Source organism: Dama dama, chromosome 9 (assembly GCF_033118175.1).
Source record: "Dama dama isolate Ldn47 chromosome 9, ASM3311817v1, whole genome shotgun sequence".
In the NCBI taxonomy this organism is placed as follows: Eukaryota; Metazoa; Chordata; class Mammalia; order Artiodactyla; family Cervidae; genus Dama; species Dama dama.
Window position 1 is genome coordinate 21092818 of NC_083689.1, and position 23196 is coordinate 21116013.

The 23196-nt window shown below is 41.1% G+C and overlaps 1 protein-coding gene across 2 annotated transcripts in view; it reads right to left on the reverse strand.

Annotated features, from left to right (window-relative positions):
• The window catches only part of LOC133062037 (adhesion G protein-coupled receptor E1-like), a 78081-nt gene that overhangs the window by 5217 nt on the left and 49668 nt on the right, over positions 1 to 23196 (reverse strand). For both annotated transcript variants that reach the window (XM_061150539.1, XM_061150538.1), the window contains exons 27-36: positions 22612 to 22700; positions 20982 to 21065; positions 15916 to 16093; positions 14717 to 14836; positions 10777 to 10976; positions 9947 to 10117; positions 7151 to 7345; positions 3769 to 4004; positions 1289 to 1355; positions 499 to 590 (exon numbers count right to left, since the gene is read on the reverse strand). In XM_061150539.1, coding sequence (XP_061006522.1) covers positions 499 to 590; positions 1289 to 1355; positions 3769 to 4004; positions 7151 to 7345; positions 9947 to 10117; positions 10777 to 10976; positions 14717 to 14836; positions 15916 to 16093; positions 20982 to 21065; positions 22612 to 22700 — 1432 coding nt within the window. The remainder of the gene's footprint in view (positions 1 to 498; positions 591 to 1288; positions 1356 to 3768; positions 4005 to 7150; positions 7346 to 9946; positions 10118 to 10776; positions 10977 to 14716; positions 14837 to 15915; positions 16094 to 20981; positions 21066 to 22611; positions 22701 to 23196) is intronic.

The following is a 23196-nucleotide window of genomic DNA, read 5'->3' on the forward strand; positions in this document are numbered from 1 at the left end:
AGGAGGAGGGGGTGTGGGGGAGGGGTGAACTGAGAGTTTGGAGTTGGTGTGTGTGTTCAGTCACTCAGCGGGATCTGACTCTTTGTGACCCCATGGGCTGTAGCCTGCCAGGCTCCTCTGTCTATGGAATTCTCCAGGCAAGAATACTAGAGTGCTCTTCTCTAGGGGATCTTCCCAACCCAGGGATCAAACTCAGGTCTTCCACATGGCAGGTGGATTCTTAACCATCTGAGCCACCAGATCATTTAAATAAACTGTGTTCCATCCTTACACTGAAACACTATATCTTAAAAAAAGGTATTGTCAACAGATTTTAGTATTGGATAACTTGTTCCTCCTAGCAATGGTGCTAAGGCATGCTTCACATGCCTTCCTGATCTAGACACTGGGCTATATTCCATTTGGAGTGTGGGACCAGGCTTACAAAAGGTACTCAGTGAATATTTGGGGAAAGAAGGAAAGGAGACAAGATGAGGGGAAAGGGAGGCTGGACTGTACCTGGTGTCTTTGAGTGTGGAGACTTCCGCACTGACACTAGAAAGCTTCTGCCTCAGGATACATAGTGTCCAAGTCAGGAGGATGCAGTTGACCTGCAGAGCCAAGAAGAAGGGATGGAAGGTCTGGATATACAAATGGATGATGGCCAGACCATTTATGAAAAGAGAACTTTGATCTATAGTCTGCAGTAACCACTCCAGGAAGCCCAAACAATAACTCCTTCAGCAACCAACCCCAGAGGATTAGGACTTGACTGATAATTGACAGCCTCCCTCATTTCTGCCTCTGCTTCCAATGTAGGGCCAAAAGGAGAAAGCCAGTATGTAACCCTTACCGATTACCTAGGATGCCCTGCATTTAGTCAGCCTTCCTGTAGAGTCCTTGTGTCAACAGCCTCTGAGCAGGGCATGCCTGAAGCCTTCCCTTTTTTCTCTATAAAACTTTCCCATTCATCTGCCTGTTTTTGAGTCTCTGACAAAAGCAAGTGATTTGACAAATGAAAGTGGCTGAGTCCCTTACCACGTGTATTAGTGCTCAGTCGTGTCCGACTCTTTGCAACCCCATGGACTGCAGCCCGCCAGGCTTCTCTGTCCATAGGATTCTCCAGGCAAGAGTACTGGAGTGGGTTGCCATGCCCTCCTCCAGGGAATCTTCCCGACCCAGGGATTGAACCCACTTTTCTTACATCTCCTGCATTGGCAGGCGGGTTCTTTACCACAAAGCGCACCTGGGAAGCCCTGGGCCTCTTTGACCCTCCTCCAAAACACACCAAACCAAGCAATCAGCTTACCACTATAATTGTGCACACTGGCCCCAGGAAGCTCCAGATGAACCCTGTTTCTGTATTCAGCCAGCAGCTATGAAGAAAAACAGGAGTCAGTCATTGTATCCAAGTCCCAACCCTCAAATGACTCACGCCCTGCCAGATATGCTTATGGAAGAGTCTTGGAGGATGAGGTTGAAGTGAAAATTTTCTTTCAGACCTTCTTCCTTAGTGAACGTTCCTGAAATGTTCTCTTAATGCCTGGGATAGAGATCATTTCTCAGTTCATAACCTTTGTACTCTCTCTCTCCAGAACTCTCCACGGTACACTTTGTCCTTCAGCTCAAATATCACCTCCTCTCAAAAGTCACACTGTGTCTGGTCCTTTCCTAGCAGAATTTGCTGCTCTTTTTTGTTTCATAACATCTATCAGTATCATAAATTATCTTGCTCAGTTGTTTGTTTACATTGTCTATCTTTCCCTACTAGACTATGAGCTGCAGGAGAATTTGGACTTTGAATGTTTTGTTTATCTCTGAATACCCATCACTCAGTGCAAAGCCTGGCATGGATGAGGCATTCTGTAATTATTTGTTAATAGAAATGAAGTGAGAAATGGAGTGTTTCCTGACATATCAGTAAACAAGGATGTCACAGCCATCAGCGATTCCAGTCCTCCAAAAGTGAATTTCTGAGCCTGGAGGGCAATCAGGAAAAACAATACCTGTTATCAGGCAGCCATAAACCACTCCCCTTGGTGAGCACTGAAGACCTGGGGTGGGAATGTGAAAAACCAGGATATTGGTCCCAGATAGCTGGGATGCAAATGAAATGAATGATTTTAGTGAGCCCAGACTTTGTTGACAAAGGTCCATATAGTCAAAGTTATGGTTTTTCCAGTAGTCATGTATGGTCCAAGAGTTGGACCATAAAGAAGGCTGAGCGCTGAAGAATTAATGCTTTTGTACTGTGGTACTGGAGAAGACTCTTGAGAGTCCCTTGGACAGCAAGGAGATTAAACCAGTCAATCCTAAAGGAAATCAACCCTGAATATTCATTGGAAGGACTGATGTTGAAGTTGAAGCTCCAATACTTTGGCCACCTGATAAGAAGAGCTGACTCATTGGAAAAGACCCTGATGCTGGGAAAGATTGAGGGCAGGAGGAGAAGGGGGTGACAGAGGAGATGGTTGGCTGGCATCACTGACTCAATGGACATGAGTTTGAGTAAATTCCAGAAATAGTGAAGGACAGGGAAACCTGGCGTGCTGCAGTCCATGGGGTCACAAAGAGTTGGACACGGCTGAGAGACTGAACAACAACTGTAACTACTATCTTCTCACATAGGACCTTTGATAAATCTACCTCACTCTAAAACAGACCATGCAGAATATTTCTAAGCCATAAAAAGGGACAAATTTGGGTCAGTTGTAGTGAGGTGGATGTACCTAGAGCCTATTATACAAAGCAAAGTAAGTCAGAAAGAGAAAAACAAATACTGTATATTAATGTATATATGTAGAATCTAGAAAAATGGTACTGATGAACGTATTTGCAGAGAAGGAATGAACTTGCAGATGTAGAGAACAGATTTGTGAACACAGTGGAGGAAGGAGAGGGTGGGATGAATTGAGAAAGTAGCATTGACATATACACACACTCATGTGTAAAATAGATAGCCAGTGCAAGCATGCTCAGTGGCTTCACTCCTGTCTGACTCTTTGCAACCCTATGGACTGTAGCCTGCCAGGCTCCTATTGTCCGTGGGGTTGTTAGTGAGAGGCTGCTGTGTAATACAGGGAGCCCAGCTTGGTGCTCTGTGACAACCTAGAGAGAGTGGGGTGGTAGAGGGGAGGGAGGCTGACGAGGGAGGGGACATATACATACTTATGATTGATTCACGTTGTTGTATGGCAGAAACCAACACAACATTGTAAAGTAATTTTCCTCCAATTAAAAACTAAACCAAAAAAAAAAAAGAGACCATGGCAAAAGAATGGCGGCAATAATAACATGTATAATGCTTTACATTGTGCCAGACACTGTCTAAATATTGTGCAGATACTAACTCACTCAACACTCACAATAACACTATAATATAGGCATTGTCATGAGCGTGCGTATAATAGATGAGGAAATGACAGCATACAGAGTTTAAGTAACTTGCCCAAGGCAGCATAGCTAGACAGTGGTGTAGCCAGGATCCAGACCCAAGCAAGCTGGCTCTAGAGTCCACGAACTGAAAACTTTGCAGTCAAGTTTACTGTTTACATTGCTACTACCCACCGATACTACAGTGCAAACAATGGCTTCCAGATTTGTGCAGTGCACAACCTGTGCTACTGCCCATGGCAGCCCTGAGACCTACAGCCCATAAAGTAAGAGCTCAGTAAATGGTAGCCATGACTACTGCTCCTGTTATTGCTCTTTTGTGTGTTCATTTAATTATCACCATGGAATAATTAATAATAACAATAATTTTCAGGGAAAGAGAAGAATGTCACTTACCGATTATACATCCCATAACCCTGTGGTTGTAAGCCAGCAGAGACAGCCACCACTAGCCCCGGGAGCCCATAGCCAAAGGTGCAGAGATACAGCATCTTGATGTTCCGAGTACTGAAGTAATTCACCACTTTCAGGTTCCTGACCATGAGGAAGAGCATCACAGCCTCCACCAGCATCCAGAAGAAGCACGCAAGGAAAAGGTAGTGCAGAAAGCCTGCGACGAGGGCGCAGCCCATCTGCGGAGGAGAATCAGGCACCTTCAGTCTCCCTTACTCCAGGGAGTATGTTCAGAGGAAGAGGGTGGAGAAGCAGTTCCTCTGTTGCTGTTTTTGTTGCTTTTGATAGGTAAGAAGTGGATTTATTTAGAGTGTGCATTATTTATTTAGAATGTATATCTATACATTCCATATAGCTTCCCAAGTGGCTCAGTGGTAAAAAATCCACCTGCCAATGCAGGAGATGCAAGACACATGGGTTCGATCCCTGGGTTGGGAAGATCTCCTGGAGGAGCCATGGCAACCCACTCCTGTATTCTTGCCTTGAGAATCCCATGGACAGAGGAACCTGGTGGGCTACAGTCCATGTGGTCACAAAAAGTCAGACATGACTGAGCATGCATACCACACACCACACACACACACATTCCATGACAGAATTCTGTCCGTTTCAAAAGAAGAAAGCAGCTGTGAACACAGGGTAGTTAGTTTTTATGGGCTGGGTTAATTTCATAGGCTAACTGTAGGAGGATTATTTCAACCATATATTTGGGGGAAGAAGCAGGGATTTCCAGGAATTGGGCCACTGCCCACTTTTTAGTCTTTGATGGTGGACCTGGCCGCCTGTGGGTGGTCATTTAGCATCCTATGTATTACAGTAGTGTATAATGAGGCTCAAGGTCTACCGCAAGTTGAATCTTCTGCCATCTGGGACCTAGTTGGGTCTAATCAGTTTATATTGTATCCTCAACAGCTATGTCATTCTTTCAGGGTTGTGTCCTGCCTCCTTCTCTGATTCATGTTGATGTATGGCAGAAGCCAGCACAGAATTGTAAAGCAATTATCTTCTGATAAAATAAAATTAAAAAAAACCATAAAGGGGCTACTTTGACTGGACTTCCCCAAACACGGCCTCTTCATTCATTCCACAAATATTTATAGATATATTCTTCACTACAGGTAGTTCCATCCCTTTAGTAGGGACACCAATCATTCTGGTTTCCCTAGAAATGAGTTTCCTCAGGATACACAACTTCCAGTGCTAAAACTGGGAGAGTCTGAGAGAAAAACAGATAGATGATCACCCTACTTTAGGGAATGTTTGAAGATACAGGGGTGGGGGGAGGAGAAGGGATCCACAAACTACAGCCATGGACCGGTTGCAGGTTTTGTAATTAACATCTCATTGACACACAGCCTTCCCCATTTATGTATCTCTATGGCTGCTTTCAGGCTTCCCTGGTGTCTCAGTGGGTAAAGAACCTGTGTGCCAATGCCAGGAGATGGGTGGGGGGAGGTTCAGCCTCTGGGTCAGAAAGATCCCCTGGAGAAGGAAATGGCAACCCATTCCAGTATTCTTGCCCCATGGATAGAGGAGCCTGACAGGGTACAGTCCATGGGGTCTCAGAGAGTCAGACACGACTGAGTGACTAAACAACAACATGGCTGTTTTCATGCTAAAATGGCAGAGTTGAGTAGTTGCCAATGGAGACCACAGCATCTGCAAAATTAAAGATACTTTTATCTGCTTCTTTACAGGAAAATTTTGTTCACCCTAGGTCCCATGATAAGAGGTGGGGAGTGCTACTAGCCTTTGGCTCCCAAGGGGTCTAGGAAGTGAAACATCCCATAGTGACAGGGTAGTTCTGCTTTAAGAATGATCATCCCACCTGAAATGTCACTAGTGCTTCCTTTGGAAATACCCTGAGAACCTACTGTTTCTGACACAGTTATTGGAGCTTAATTGGCCAAAAGTTCTTGTTCTCATGGGGCACACAGTCTTGTGGAAGAGGTAGATACACAATAAGTAAAACAACAACAAAAAAAATCAATATGGTTTCAAATATTAATAGGTGCTGGGAAAAGATGCAAAAGAGAGTGATAAAAAGTAGAAATTCTCACCTATGCATGCAACTAGAGATGATCCCACTAAGTGAAGTAAGTCAGAAAGAGAAACAACTACCGTATGATATCATTTATATGTGGAATCTAAACTGTGATACAAATGAACCTACCTACAAAACAGAAACAGACTCACAGACATAGAGAGCAGACTCATCATCACCAAGGTGGGGGGAGGGAGAGGGATGGACTGGGAGTTTGGGGTTGTGAGATGCAAATTATTAAATTTAGAATGGATAGACACAAGGTCCTATTGTATAGCACAGAGAACTATGTTGAATATCCAGTAATAAACCATAATGGAAAAGAATATTAAAAAAGAATGTACATATGTATATAAATGAGTCAACTTTTTGTATAGCAGAGATTGCCACAACACTGTAAATCAACTATATCTCAGTTTTTAAACAAAGCATTTCTCAACGGTAGCATTACTAATATTTATAACACTGCTACTGCTGTGCTGTGTTCAGTCATGTCTGATTCTTTGTAACCCCAGACGAGCCCACCAGGGTTCTCAGTTCATGGGATTCCCCAGGCAGGAATGGAATGGGTAACCATTTCTTCCTCCAGGGATCTTCCTGATCCAGGGATTGAATCCGGGTCTCCTGTGACTCCTGTACTGGCAGGGGGATTCTTTACTAACTGAGCCACCTGGGAAGTCCCTATTTGTAACACTGACTCTTTGCGACCCCATGGACTGTAACCTCCTCCATCCATGGCATTTTCCAGGCAAGAATACTGGAGTGGGTTGCCATTTCCTTCTCCAGGGGATCTTCCTGACCCAGGGACTGAACCCGGGTCTCCTGCATTGCAGGCGGATTCTTTACCAGCTAGGCCACGAGGGAAGACATTTGTAACAATATTGCCTTATTATTTTCTGCTGTGGGAAGATGGGGGAAACTGTCCTGTGCATTGTAAGATGTTTAGCAGCATCCCCTCCCAAAGATGACAACTAACAACATCTCCAGATATTGCCAAGTGTCCCTTGAGGGCACGGAATCATCCCAGGTAAGAACCAAAGGCTTAAAGAGTAGGAAGAGAGACCACCCCCATACATAACATGATCAGGAAAATCATTCTTAACTGAGACCTATCACAAGAAGGCATCAACTAGAAGCTGGCAGATGAGTATGGAAAGAGGGAAAAGCATGTGCAAAGGTCTTGAGGTGGAAACTAGCATTGAGGGAGTTAGGTGAGGAGGAGCAGAAGCAGATGGGGAGATGGTGGGGATGGATGGGGACACAGCCTGAGGGATACGAGACCTGGTTGTCGGTCTTGTCCGCACCAGTGAGAAACAGTATCTTGGCCAAGAAGAGGCATATGCAGAGGTGCAGGTGGACGTAGGTGTTCTGGTTTCGGATGGTGCGACACACAAGGAAGGTGATGATGGCCGTGGCAAGACACACCAGTGAGATGATCGTGCCCACGTGACTGATGAGGTACAGGGTGAACTCCATCTGTCAGAAAAGAGATACACTGTTGGCCTCAGAAAAAGACCAGTATAACCCCCAGGCAGGAAAAAGAACTATCCAGACTCTTGGCTCGGGTATATAGAGCTTGGAAGCTTTTTCTCCCTTGGGTGCTCGGTGTGAACTAGACATTGTTCATCATCACCCTTCGGCATCCATAGCACCCATTCTCATCCCTGACCTATGCCCTATTCCTACAGGGTAAGACATCTACAAACTACATTTCCCATAATCTCTTGGGGCTAAGGTCCTGAACATCATTTAGGTTCTCCAGTGAGATGCACACATGAAGGTTTTAAAAGGCAGGATGGAGGCAGATGCCAGTATTCTGCAGACAGGAGTGAGCTGTGGTTGGACTCCACATTCCGACTATCTGATCTTTAATTTCATGGATGTGGGGTGAAATGCCAAAGGTAATTTATGACCCCTGGATTTCAGCTGCAGAGGGGTGATCTTGAAGCCAAATTCAAGTGGCAGAAACCCCTGACTTCAAGTCCTCCATCCCTTCCAAGAATTCTGTGATCATCCAAGCCCCTGTATTAAATACTTTCCTGCTTGACATACCTTGAGAGGTTCCTGTTACCTGCACTGAACCAGAACTGATAATAGGTGTTCTGAGATGCTCCAACTTCCAGGAGTGGAGGTGACAAGTTGAGTCCTTCGCTATGCCATTATTTGTAATTAATTTTATTGGGGTACTTTCTGTGTGTTAAAGATATGCCAGACACCAGCTTCTCTATGATGTTGTGATGTAGTGGTTACAATTCTGCCAGTTTCTGGCTGTTTAAGCTTGGGCAAGATATAACTATAACTGCTCCGTGCCCATTTCCTCCTCTGTTAAAATGAGGATACTAACAGTAACTATCATGTGGAACAATTCCAACAGGATTCAATGAAAATGCTTAAAGTACTTACAACAGTGCAGAAAACATGCATAAATGTTCATTTTCATCATCATTTTTTCTCTTTTTCCCTAATTAAATGCTGATGCTTTTTATTTTTTGTTTTTGTCTTTGGGCCACACTTTGTGGTATCTTAGTTCCCAGACCTGGGATTGAACCCAGGACATGGAAGTGAAAGTGCTGAGTCCTGATCACTGGACTGCCAGGGAACTCCTGAGTCATCATTTTTCTCTTGTTCTCATTTTTAAGATGAAAACATTTGGCTCAGCTCAGAGAGGCTGAGTGATATGCCAATGGGAACACAGCTATGAAGTGATTGAGATGGGACTTGAAACTAGGCTGGACTTGCTCTGGATCGAATTTTCTTGTCTTAAGCCTTACATTCCTCTAAGTAGCAATTTAGGACCTGCTTGGCAGAGAACTGAACTTGGGATCTTGCGATAGACAAGGATACCCATCACAGCACTGGTGAGCATGTCTTTCCTTGCTACCAAACCTAGCTTCTCACCGAGGCTTATTTCATGTTCCACCACCTCCCTGACCTAACCCCACTTCTCAGTGACACAACTCTCAGTTTCTGTAACACAAATTCTTGCACCATTTACAGGCAGACCTCAGAGACAGTGCAGGTTCAATTCCAGACCACCGCAATAAAGCAAATATTGGCAATAAAAATGAGTCACATGAATTTTTATCTCCCAGTGCATATAAAAGTTATGTTTACATGCCACCATACTCACCATACACGTTTAAAGTGTATAATAGCATATGTCTGGAAAATGTAGATACCTTTATTAAAAAATACTTTATTGCTAAAAGATGCTGCCATCATCTGAGCCTTCAGTGAGTCATAATCTTTTTGCTGGTGGAAGGTTTGAGACGTTTAGAAAATGACCAAAATGTGACACAGAGATATGGAGTGAGCAAATGCTGTTGGGAAAACAGGGCCAACAGACTTGCTCAATGCACACAGGGTCGCCACAAACCTTCAATTTGTTTTCTCTTTTTTTTAAAAAAGTGATATCTGCAAAGTGCAATAAAATGAAGTATGCCTATAGACGATTTTGGAGAAAGAGACCTCTGGACTCAGACCATCCTGGGTTTGAATCCCATCTCTACTAATTACTGGCTTCATGACTAAACAGACTACTGAGGTCCAGCCTCCTGTCCTGAAAAGGGCATCTAAAAACAGCTAAAGAGTCAAGCACATAGTGTGTGTTAAGGCGCTTCAGTTGTGTCTGACTCTTTTCGACCCCATGGACTATATCCTGCCAGGCTCCTCTGTCCATGGGATTCTCCAGGCAAGAATACTGGAGTGAGTTACCATGTCCTTCTCCAGGGGATCTTCCTGATCCAGGGATCAAACCCACATCACTTTACATCTCCTGCATTGGCAGGTGGGTTCTTTACCACTAGCGCCACCTGGGAAGCCCAGGTTTTCTATAAGTGGGGTTTGTGGTTATCATCGTGCCTGCACCTGTTTAGAGTCAGTTCTCATTTCATATACAAGTGTCATGGCTTCTCAACCAGACCATGAATTCTCTAAGGGCAGAGATATGGCACACACCCCTTCTGTCCCCTTGACTCCCTCCCATAATGCCCAATTCCATGAGAGGCACACAATGGATGCTAATCAGTGTTTTCCCATTGGATTTGAGGACCCAGACTACAGAGCGTCATTACTGACCGTGAGCTCCCCGGAAGCCATGATGACGGCCAAGTTCACCATTCGATTACAGCCGCAGACAGTATGCGTCTTGGAAGCTTCAAGGAGCACACAGCCTGAGGTTGTCCATCTGCCTCCCTCCACATCTGGTCTCCAGGAAACGCAGATAGCACTCTCAAAATCCTGCTTTGGCTGAAAATTCAGAAACTTTAGTTACCTGAGAATTCATCTTGAATGGATTCAACCTGACCAACCTCAAGAAAATGTGGGCATGTTCTGTACAGAATGGAGAAAAATGCTGAAATTTCAATGTGCAGTGATGAAAAGAAATGTCTCAGGTGCCAGACCTGTATCCATTACCAACTTGGTTATAATTACTATAAATAAAGTTCATGTAAATGTTCCTGCATCAACATTACTTAATCTAACCTCAACCTTGCCCATTGATGAATGGAAAAATGCCACATTGAAATAGAAGAGCTCATTTTTCTAGCAGTGGATTTTGGGAAGTCGTTGAGTTATCAGAAATTGTGGACACTTGCTGCTTAATGTTGTCACTAAGTCGTGTCCAACTCTTTGCAAATCCATGGACTGTAGCTCACCAGGCTCCTCTGTCCATAGGATTTTTCAGGAAAGAATACTGGAGTGGGTTGCCATTTCCTTCTCCAGGGGAATGTTCCAACCCAGGGATCAAACCCACATCTCCTGCATTAGCAGGTAGATTCCTTATCACTGAGCCACCAGGGAACCGCTGCTTAACGGGTCCCTGTCAAAAACTGAGAGTTAAGCCAACAGAGGACGTGGAGTTCCCAGTAGATAGCTGGGGGCCCTGTGAAAACCTTGTCACCAACCTTGATGTTCTCCAGAGTATAGATGACTGGTTTAGAGAACCCGTCTTTCTTCCCTCCTGTTATGATGCCCCCAACAACACGAGAATTCATCTTCAGCTTCTTCTTGGAGTTGGCCCAGGGGTTCTGAAGATCTTGCAAGAAGCGCTCATCCAAAACAGACTCCATACCCGCAAAGGAAACGAAAGCCACCCCGTTGATCCCTGAAGTTTCCCCCAAATTAAAAAAAGAAAAAGCCAATCATTTGCTTAGTAGTTATTACAGATGACCCAACTCATCCATACATACACACACACTTTAATATCTCACGTATTTCTGCACCTTCACTGGCCTCCTCTGAGGACTGAAACACCAGTGGACTTCCAGATAGTTAACCCTCATCAGAAACTTTAAAAACAATCTGAGACTTCCCTGGTGGTCTAATGGTTAAGAATCTACATCACAACGTAGGGGACTCAGGTTCGATCCCTGGTCGGGGAACTAAGATCCCACATGCCGCAGGGCAATTGAGTCCAAGCACCAGAAGTAGAGAGACCACATGCCACAAAAGAGCCTCAACACAGCCAAATAAATAAATCAACTTGAAAAAAAATTCCTGAGGTGGTACTAAAAAAAAAATCTTGGCTACATTTAAAAATTAATTTGAATTTGTGTTTTTAAGAGATGATTCAACTCAGCAGTGGGAAATAAGTTTCCCTTCTCACATTTATGGTTACTCTTGTTCAATCTCTTGGGTGGGCTTCCCCTTTCAGTGTTGGTGGTCTGTGTCCTAGCCTGTTCCTGGGCCATCCAGACAGCATATAGATCAGGGGAGTGATGAACAATGACCTACAAGCCAATCTGGCCATCTCTGCTTTTTTTGTTTTAATTAAAAAAAATTTTTTTAGGCTGTGCTGGTCTTCATGGCTGCAAGCAGGCTTTATCTAGCTGCAGTGAGTTGGGGCTACTCTCGTTTTGCAAGGCATGGGCTTCTCGTTGTGGTGGCTTCTCTTGTTGTAGAGCATGGGCTCTACATGCAGCCTGCAGTAGCTCCAGTAATGGGCTCAGTAGTGGTGGCACGCAGGCTTCATTTCCCTGCAGCATGTACCGTCTTCTCTGATCTGGGATCAAACCCACGTCTCCTGCGTCGATAGGTGGATTCTTAACCAATGAACCTTAAGGGTAGGCCCCATTGCCTGTTTTGTGTGTGTGTGTGAACAAAAATCTCATTGCAACACAGTCTCACCCATTAATTTACATATTGCCTAGGAATGCTTTTGCACACCCTGACGACAGAGTTGAAATAATTGCAACAGATCCTATCTCGCTCAACGCCTTAAACATTTACCAACCACAGTTTACAGGAAGCGTTTGCTAATCCCTGATACTGATTAGCACTGTATGTTAGAAATACAGTATGAGTCACATGTGTAATTTAAAATTTTCCAGTATCCATGTTTCAGAACAATAAAAAATAAATAAATAAAGGATCATTTAAATTATATATGAACTCACTACCTGCAAAATATTTTCATTTCAACATGTAGTCATTCTAAAAATTATTCATAAGATATTTTAATTCCTTCATCTCTGGCACCAAGACATTGAAATCCGGTATGCGTATTACACTCACAGTCTAACCACACTTAAAGCTCTCAGTAATAAAATGTGACCAATGGCTGCTGGACTAGACAGGAAACATCTTGACATTCCCATATTGTAAGATTATTTTTGAATTAATTTTTTGCTGAGATATAGTTGATTTACAGTGCTGTCTTAGTTTCTGCTGTATACCAAAGTAAACCAGCCATTGTTGTTCAGTCTCTAGGCCATGTCTGACTCTTTATGACCCCGTGGGCTACAGCACTCCAGGTTTCTGGGTCCTTCACTGTCTCCCAGGGTTTTCTCAAACTCATGTCCATTGAGTCGCTGAGGCCATCCAACCATCTCATCCTTTGTCACCCTCTTCTCCTCCTGCCCTCAGTCTTTCCCAGCATCAGGGTCTTTTTCATAGACCTTCCACACATATACAAATATCCACACTCTTCTAGACTCTACTCCCAGAGATTATTTAATGTCTGACTTCCCCAGAAGATGGGAAACTCCCTGAGGGCTTGGGCTATTTCTGCCTCTATCATTATTTTATTTTCAATAAATATCTGCTCAAAATAATAAAAAATTAAAATTAAAAAATAGATGCACCTCAGTGTTCATTGCAGCAATATTTACAATAGTCAAGGCATGGAAGCAATCTTTCTTTTCATTTGTTTGTTTGGGTTTTTTTTTACTTTTTAAAAAAATTTATTTATTTCAATTGGAGGCTAATTATTTTACAATATTGTAGTGGTTTTTGCCATACATTGACATGAATCAGCCAGGATTTACATGTATTCCCCATCCTGAACCCCCTCCCACCTCCCTCCCCATCCCATCCCTCTGGGTCATCCCAGTGCACCAGCCCTGAGCACCCTGTCTCATGCATCAAACCTGGACTGGCAATTTGTTTCACATATGATAATATACATGTTTCAGTGCTATTCTCTCAGATCATCCCACCCTCATCTTCTCCCACAGAGTCCAAAAGACTGTTCTATACATCTGTGTCTCTTTTGCTGTCTTGCATATAGAGTTATCATTACCATCTTTCTAAATTCCATATATATGCATTAGTATACTGTATTGGTGTTTTTCTTTTTGGCTTACTTCACTCTGTATAATAGGCTCCAGTTTCATCCACTTCATTAGAACTGATTCAAATGTATTATTTTTAATGGCTGAGTAATATTCCATTGTGTTGTATATGTACCACAGCTTTCTTATCCATTCGTCTGCTGATGGCCATCTAGGCTGCTTCCATGTCCTGGCTATTATAAACAGTGCTGTGATGAACATTGGGGTTCGTGTGTCTCTTTCAGTTCTGGTTTCCTCAGTGTGTGGCATGGAAGCAATCTAAATATCCATGGACAGGTGAATGGATAAAGAAGATACGGTACATATCAACAATGGAATACTACTCGGCCATAAAAAAGAATGAAATAATGCCATTTGCATAAACATGGATGGAGCTGGAGATTATCATACAAAGTGAAGTAAGTCAGACAGAGGAAATAAACCATAGGATGTCACTTAAATGCAGAATTTTAAAAAATGATCCAAATGAATTTACTTACAAAACTGAAACAGACTTGCAGATGTAGAGAATGAATTTATGGTAACTGAGGGGATCGGGGTGGGGAGAGTCTGGGGAAAGGATACGTAGGGGGAGTTTGGGATTGATAGGATCACACTGCTCTGTTTGAAACAGATAACCAACAAAATATTGTTTTTGTCGTGCTCAGTCAAGTCCCACTCTTTGCTACCCCATGGACTGTAGCCTACCAGGCTCCTCTGTCCATGGGATTTCCCAGGCAAGAATACTGGGGTGGGTCACCACTTCCTCTTCCAGAGGATCTTCATGACCCAGGGATTGAACCCACATCTCTTGCATCTCCTGCACCAGCAGGCAGAGTCTTTGCAGCTAGTGTCACCTGGGAAGCCCAACCAATAAGGGCTTACTATAAAAATTGTTTAATTTAAAAAAAGGTCTAAAAAGCAGTCAATCTGTGGGCAGGGTGGGAGGGAGGCTCAGGAGGGAGGGGATATATGAATACATATAGCTGATTCTGGAGAAGGAAATGGCAATCCACTCCAGTATTCTTTCCTGGGAAATCCCACGGACAAAGGAAGCCGGTGGGCTATACAATACATGGGGTTGCCAAGAGTCGGACATGACTAAGCGACTGAGCACACACATAGCTGATTCACTTTGTTGTACGGCAGAAATGAACACAACGTTGTAAAGCAAGTACACTCCAATTAAAAAACATTAAAAATTAAATTTTTTTTAAAAGCAATCAATCCATGAATATTTGCCGCTTGAATGCACCATAACCCTCCCCTTTGTTTCTCAGGAATGGGTTTGTACCTGTGGATTCAGATTCTTTGATTGTGGAACACCAAATCTTCATTTCATCCCCTTTTGCTTTCAACTTAAATGTCTCGTTCTCCTTAGCACATTCTTTGTCGATCACTTTCCTCTCGATATCTAAAAGGGAGAAAGGGAGAAGTGGCAGGAGGTCACCCAGAAAGTGGGATCTGAATTTGGTTTCTGGCTAAGAAAGGAATGCATCTCTAATTTTAAGCGAGGGAAAGAACAGAAAGAATGGTGTGTCATGGGAAAGATCTTGAGGCCCTTGATTAATGACAGGCAGATAGAGGCACCAGACAAATTCGAAACCCAGTTGGAACTCTAGGAGTAAGGGTTCACATCTTAGGAGATGCTTCAGGGAAAAATGAACTTGAAGTGAACAAGGATGGAAGATAACACAGTCATGAGCCTCTGACTATTCCAAAGTTAGACTGGTTTTCCAAAACCAAAGGAAATCGGGAGGGTCTGGAGCAAGCCCAGCATGGTGGAAAAGGGCTCAGGTTCTGCACAAAGTAGGTGGCCCAGCTCTACCACTCACCTGCTGTCTAAACTTGACCAATGACTTAACCTCTCTGAGCCTCAGATTTCTTACCTGTAACATGGCAATAATTACAGGACTTATGATAAAAACAAGATAGGTAATGTAACCAGAGGTGTCCTTTTAAAATATAAGCTAGAAGAGACTGTGTTTATTCTCAAACTTTTCAATCCCACTCCCTCCCATTACCTCAAGTCAAATTGTGATTCCCTGCTGTGTGTTCAGTCACCTCCAACTCTTTGGGACCCCTTGGACTGTAGCCTTCCAGGCTCCTCCATCCATGGGATTTCCCAGGCAAGAATACTGGAGTGGATTGCCATTTCCTCCTCCAGGGGTTCTTCCTGACCCGGGGATTGAACCCAGGTGTCCTGCATCTCCTGCATTGCAAGCAGATTCCTTACCACTAAGACATCAGGGAAGCCAGCGTTTGTCTACAAAATCTGCCTCTCTCTTTTCTGATCCCTTCTCCTACAGATTTTACTGTCCTCCACTCCACTTTAGGGCTTCCCAGGTGGTTCAGTGGTAAAGAATCCACCTGCCAACGCAGAAGACACAAGTTGAATGTGGCATATGAGAAAGCCATGGGGAATCACAATGTCAAAGTCACCCACCTAAGTCAGCCCCCAGGTGTGACCTTGACACCAAAGATATATCCTACCTAAGTGTTCCGTCTGAATAGTCTGACTGACATTCGCTGAGGGTTTCAGAAAAGCTGCCAACGTGGTGCTTTTCACGCTCTCCAGCAAGACTGTGGCCAGTGTAGAGGTCTCTTCTTTGGTGAAGTTGGACCACTTGGATGTGTTTTCAATCACAGAGGCAAATCTCTTAGCCGTACTCTGCAAGGAAAGGTGTGTTTGCTCTCTCTCTCATCAATGAAACAGCAGCTGTCCCCCATCTCTTACCATGAGAATGGGTTGACAGTCTGGGATGATAAAAAATGTAAAAGGCCATTCACTAGGGACTTCCCTGGTGGTCCAGTGGTTAAGACTCCTCCACACAATGCAGGTGGCGTGGGTTCCATCCCTTGTTGGGGAGCTAAGATCCCATACATCATCCTACATTTTTTTTTTTTTGCCAAAAAAACCCAAAACATAAAATAAGCAATACTGTAACACATTCAATAAAGACTTTTAAAAAATTCTTAAAAGCAAAAAAATAAAGGACATTTCCTCAGCCTCTTTTTCCTGATTCAGGAAGCCCTACTAGGGATGCAACTTGGTATGCAGTAAGTCAGCACTTGTTGCCTTGTAAATTACACGAACCCTTTTGACTCAGCAATTTCCCTTCCGGGAATTCCCTCCTTCAAGAAATACTTTAAAATTGTGCAAGGATCTTGTGTAATGATATTCATCTCAGCATGGTTTTTGATAGCAAAAATCTGGAAAGACTGAATGTCCAAGCAATTGGTTAAATAAAACATGCTAAAATCAAATCATGGGATAGTGTGCAAGTCACTCAGTCGTATCTGATTCTTTGTGACCCCATGGACTGTAGCCCGCCAGGCTTCTCTGTCCATGGGATTCTCCAGGCAAGAATACTGGAGTGGGTAGCCATGCCTTTCTCCAGGGGATCCTTCATATACAGGGGAAGCCCCACATGCAGTTGTTAATAAAAGAATGATATAGTATATCTATATACATTAACAAGCAGAAAGGTTCATGAGCTATTTTTAAGTAAAGCAAAGTACAGAATCACATTTGTTGTTGTTTTTTATCTGGTTTTGACATTTTCTTCATTATATGAGATATCACCACCGGGGAAATTTGGAAGGTTGCATAGGATTCTACGTCTATTTTTGCAACTTCCTGTGAGTCTACAATTATTTGTCCTGTTAAAAAATTTTTATTTTATATTAGAGTATCATTGATGAATAATATTCTGTTGGTTTCAGGCATACAGTAAAGTGATTCAGTGATACATAGACAAGTATCTATTCTTCTTCAAATTCTTTTCCCATTTAGGTTATTACAGAATATTGGGCAGAGTTTCCTGTGTTCTACAGGGAAAAGCCAGAAACTCTGTCTGTCTATTTTAAGCATAGCATTATGTACATGTCAATTCCAAACCCCCAATCTATCTCTCTCCCCACCCATCCCCCCCATAACCATAAGTTAATTCTTTAAGTCTATAAATCTGTTACAGAACTATGTGTTATATTATCTCATTTTGCTTTTAAAACAGCAAACATTTTAATTTAAACTTTTATATTTATGGTATTTATGTTTCTGGCACTAATTGAGATTTTAAAATAAACATAATTAATACTTATTATGAACCAAGTATTGGTTATATATATTATTAAATATATATATTATATATAAACACATATTATATATAATATATAAATGCATATTATATATATTAAATATATATTATACATATATAATATATAAATTTATATAATTTATAAAATAACACATATTTATTATATATTATTTATTTAATAATATATATTATTTAAATATATTATTTAATATATATTAAATGTATATATTTAATATATATAAGTTATATATATTTTTATTATATATAATATATATGAAGATTTACATATAAACATATACTTATATATATTATTTAATATATAGTATGTAATTTATAATTAAGTTAATTGTATTTAACTTATATATATTAAATATATATTATGTATATTTAATATATATTATTTTATATATTATATATAATTATATACATTATATACTATTTAATATATATAAGTATTATATATGAATAATATGTATTCTTTATATATAACATATAAATATTATATATTATTATATAATCTTATATATTATTTAATTTTATGATCTATTATCTATATCTTTAATTTATTATATATTATTTAATTTTATGATAACTATGAAATAGAGGCTACTGTTAATACCACTTTGGATAGGAAAACATGAGTACATATCTTGTAGGTAGCAGGACCAAGATTTGAACCTTGGGGGTCTGGCATCAGAGGTTGGATTCTTAATCACTGCTATAAACCACTCAGTAGGTACTCAATAAATGCTTCAATGTGTGTGTGTGGTATGGATCTGTTATCCATGTATTCACAAAGTAAAAAAAGCTATGGAAAGATACACATCTAAATGTTAACATTTGGTTCTAAGGAACAGAGTTAAGGAAAGAATAGCAATAATTATATTAATATTAATGCTGATACTGTTTCCTTGATTGTTGATTATTGTCAATAAATTGACTATTAAAAAGTGACCCCAACAAAAAAATCAGAAAATAATTCACAACCTAAGAAAGGGAAGAAATTAATTGAATCCAGTCCAATGGGGAAGGAAATTAACAGAAATCTTGACAGGGAAACCAATTTCTATCTACCCAAATTTGATATCAAGAAGATGAAAAGAACGTTAGTAAAAATGGAGTCAGATTGAAACTTGAGAGATGTTTGTCTGGGAAAAACAAGATGTACTGAGTTTTGTAACCATATCCCAAATGAAAGGCATGAATTTGGGGTCCCTCTCCACAGATGAAGCAGAAAAATCTCAACTAGAATCATCCTGAAAAGGTGTGATTCTCAGTTCTATAGCAGAAGAAACCTCATCAAAATTTCCTTTGACATTAAATTTATTCATCTTAGCTAGGAAGTTTAGTTTATTTCTTCAGGAAAGAAAAAAATAGCAGGCAGGCTAAAACTCCATAATGCTAAAACATGTGTGTTAATTTTAAAGAGAAGTTGCTCAGTCATGTCCGACTCTTTGCAACCCCATGGACTATAGCCTACCACACTCCTCAGTCCACGGAATTTTCCAGGCTAGAGTACTGGAGTGGGTTGCCATTTCCTTCTCCAGGGGATCTTCCCAACCCAGGGATCGAACCCGGGTCTTCCGCATTGCAGGCAGATGCTTTACCATCTGAGCCACCAGGGAAGTCGAATGGTTAATTTTAGGACATCTTTTAATCTTTGGCTTAATTTGGAAATCTGATCCTTAATGGTTGGAACAATTTGATGTATTAGAGAAGCAAACCAATCAGATGATTTCATGCCAAAAAGCAATTAGACTTGTGATTTTTATCTGAACAATTTAAGACAACAATTTTACAGTTGACATACTGCATTGCACATTTAAAAAATCTGAATTATTATATTCATATGTGTGGTTCACTGGATTTATAAATCCTTTAAGAACATAGTAAGGGCTTCTCAGGTGGCACTAGCGGTAAAGAACCTGCCTGCCAATGCAGAAGACATAAGAGATACGAGTTCAATCAGGAAGATCCCCTGGAGGAGGAGATGGTAACCCATTCCAGTGTTCTTGCCTGGGGAATTCCATGGACAGAGGAATCTGGCAGGCTATACTCCAAAGGGTCACAAAGAGTTGGACATGACTGAGACGACTTGACACACACGGCATGTAAGGGTATAGTAACCTTGCCTGAGGTTTGTAAATCTTCATTCAGTACTTAAAATTTGGGGAGAAATGAGAATATATATAAACATGGTAGAAAATGTTTGCAGGAATTTAAATGTTTGTTGAAAGGGCTCATTGTTTATACAAATTTAATCTGAAAACTCTATGAATGAATATACACTTCATGAATAAATGTTATACAAATTAATTTAAAATTCACCAGAATACAGATGAAAATGTTATTCTTATTTTCATTTGAATTTATCAATGAAATAACATCCATTAGTTGCAACTTAAAGACTTAGTAGAAATTAATGTTTAATATCTGCAACTGTAGAGAACTATATTCAGCATCCTATGATAAGTCCATAATGGAAAAGAATATTTTTTAATGTATATACATGTGTAACTGAATCACTTTGCTGTATGACAGAAATTAACACAACATTGTAAATCAACTATATATCAATAAAAAGATCTATATAAAATCTGCAACTATAATGATCTAGTCATTCCACTTCTATGTATTTACCCTGGAAAAATGAAAATTCAGATTCACACAAACACACACACACACATAAATGTTTATCATGGCTCTATTGATAATCACCAAAAGTTGAGGTGGGGGTGGAGGAATGAAGAGATCTTGGTCAAGTGGAAACAATTCAAATATCCTTCAAAGATGAGTGGATAAACCTGCTGTGGTCCACCCAGAAAATGGGATACTACTCAGCCACAAAAAGGAGTGAAGCACTGACATGCTACAAAGTGGATGAAACTTGAAAACACAGTGCTTACCGAGAGAAGCTGGACTCTAAAGGCCACTTATTGTGTGATTCTGTTTACAAAACATTCTTGAAAAGATTAAAATGACAGAGAACAGATAAGGAATTCGCAGGAGTTAATGGTGAAGGGATTGAATATATGGCTGTAAAGAGGAAACCCAAGGAACTTCTTCAGTGGTCCAGTGGTTAAGACTCAGCACTTCCACTGCCAGGGGTGCAGGTTTGATCCTTGGTTGGGGAACTAGGATCCCACATGCCAGGCAGCCAAAAAAATATTTTTTTAATTTTTTAAGTTAAAAAAAAAAAGGAAGGCCGAGGAAGTTGTGGGGGGAGAGGGATGGAACAGTTCTATTGTCTAATTGTGGTGGTAATTACACAAACCTACTCAGGTTATAAACCCCACAAAACTGTACAGAAAAAAGGCAATTTTTCTGCATGTTAATTTTTCAAACCTTACAACTGGAGTAACTCACAACGCTTTTATGTTAAAGAGGATGTTCTGCACCCAAGGTACACCCCCAAGATGTTCAAAACTCAAAACATAATTACAAAGACTTCAGTGTTACCTTCAAAGAGACGACAGTGGTTTTGTTTTTACAGACATTGTCCAGAATGTCGACGGTGGCATTCATCAGGGCACAAAAGGAAACCTGTATCCGAGCGGGAAGAGCATCTGTGAGCATTGATCAAGCATGAAATGTACAAACTGGGCCACTGAGCCCTCCACATGGGGTGGTCTTGAATTTCTGGGGTGTCAAGAGGCTATAGTATTCTCAGGAAAATAAAACTCACCCTTCAATCAGAATTGAAATCACAGCACCTTTCTCTCCCATGAGTAAAAAAGAAACCATCAACCAACAGCAAAACTATTGAGTGGGGTAAAGAGACAGAAGTTCCAATATTTTGGCCACCTAATGCGAACAGCCGACTCATTGGAAAAGACCCTGATGCTGGGAAAGATTGAGGGCAGGAGGAGAAGGGGGTGACAGAGGATGAGATGGTTGGATGTCATCATTGACTCAGTGGACATGAGTTTGAACAAACTCCAGGAGATAGGGAAGGACAGGGAAATGTAGAACCTGCGTGCTGCAATTCATGGAGTTGCAAAGAGTCTGACACAACTGAGTGATTGAACAACAAGAACCAAGAAAGACAGAAAATGTGTGAAAAGACCAGTGGTCCAAGTGGAATATATTTCAGCTATAAAAAGGACTGAAGCACTGATACTCCCTACAAGGTGGTTGGGCCTTGAGAGCATGATGCTCAGTGAGAGAAGCCAGACACAGAAGACCACATAGCATGTGATTTCATTTATATGAAATATCCAGAATGAGCAAGTCTATAGAGATAGAAATTAGATCACTGTTTTTGGGGGATTGAGGACAGGAGGGAAGACTGCTAAAGGGCATATAGGGTTTATTTTGGTGGTGATGAAAAAGCTTTGGAGATAGAAGTGGTGTTTGCACACCACTGTGAGTGTACTAAATGCCTCTGAATTGTACACTTTAAAATGATAAATTTTATGTGTATTTCACAATTTAAAAAAGCCAACTGTGGTCTTAAGTACATGGGAAGTCCAAAGCTAATTTATAAGTTCATATTTAATATAGTGACATCAATTTCTGAAAATGCTTCTGGAGTCTTTACTCACTAGAACGACTTCATTAGAAAATCAAGATATCCAAATTTCTCTTTGCCTGGCTTGGAGGCTGTGTATCATCCATTCCACATCACACAGATGCAGCAATACACCTCACAAAAAGTGAGACTCCAACATTCTTACTTGTTTGAGTAAATGAATTCCCAAGTTTTAGATAACAAATGTCCTTCTTTTCCAGCTTTCCTTGAAGCTAGGTAAGCAAAAGTGATACTAGGTCATATGCTTAAAGGGAAGGACTGTGCCTTTCACTTGCCCTTCTCCCCTGCCCACCAACTGGAATGCAGATTTGATGGCAGGAGCTGCAGCAGCCATTTTGGACCACAATAAGGGAGTCTTGTGTTGATGATGGAAGAGTATTATGGAACCATCATGTCAGATCTCAGCAGTTTACATCCAGATTGCTACAAAGAGAGAAAAAACATCTATCTGGTCTAGGCCACGATTATTTTTGTCTTTGTAAAAGCTGCAGGACAACATCCTACCTAAGTGCCTTCTGGGAAAAACCTCGAAAACTAGGAACCTTCAAAAATACTTACATATTTAGGCTCCACTGCTGCTCCCACATGGCATAACTGGACCTGCTTGTTGTCGGGTACCACATCATCTTTACACTTGAAGGGAATCCCTCAGGAGAAAACAAAAGCAACCAAATCAAACTTAACCCCAGCAAGTCTGCGTTCATCATCCCCTGCTTGAAATCCATCCATTGCCATGTTATACAATACAACCGTGGAAATGAACAAACTATAGCTACACACTACAGCAGTGATTCTGAGAAGCATGATAGCAAGTGAAGAAAGCAAGTCAGAAAAGACTATACATAATACAATACCATTTTTACAAAGCTCCAAAGCAAACCACACTAAACAAGGAATGTTTAGTGGGGGAATATTTTAAGTACAGGAATTAGAAACAAAGTTCCAAGTGGGCCTCTCTTCAGAGGAGTCAGGGATATGTATTGGCATTGATGATGTTCTAGTTCTCATGTTGCTAAGGACTTAAGATATACTCATTTTATTATTATACCCCTTTGCCTCCATATAAGTTATCTATACTTTTAACACAACAAATAGTCCATAACTTAAAAAATTTTAAACCTTTCAAAGTTCCCCATGGTTCTC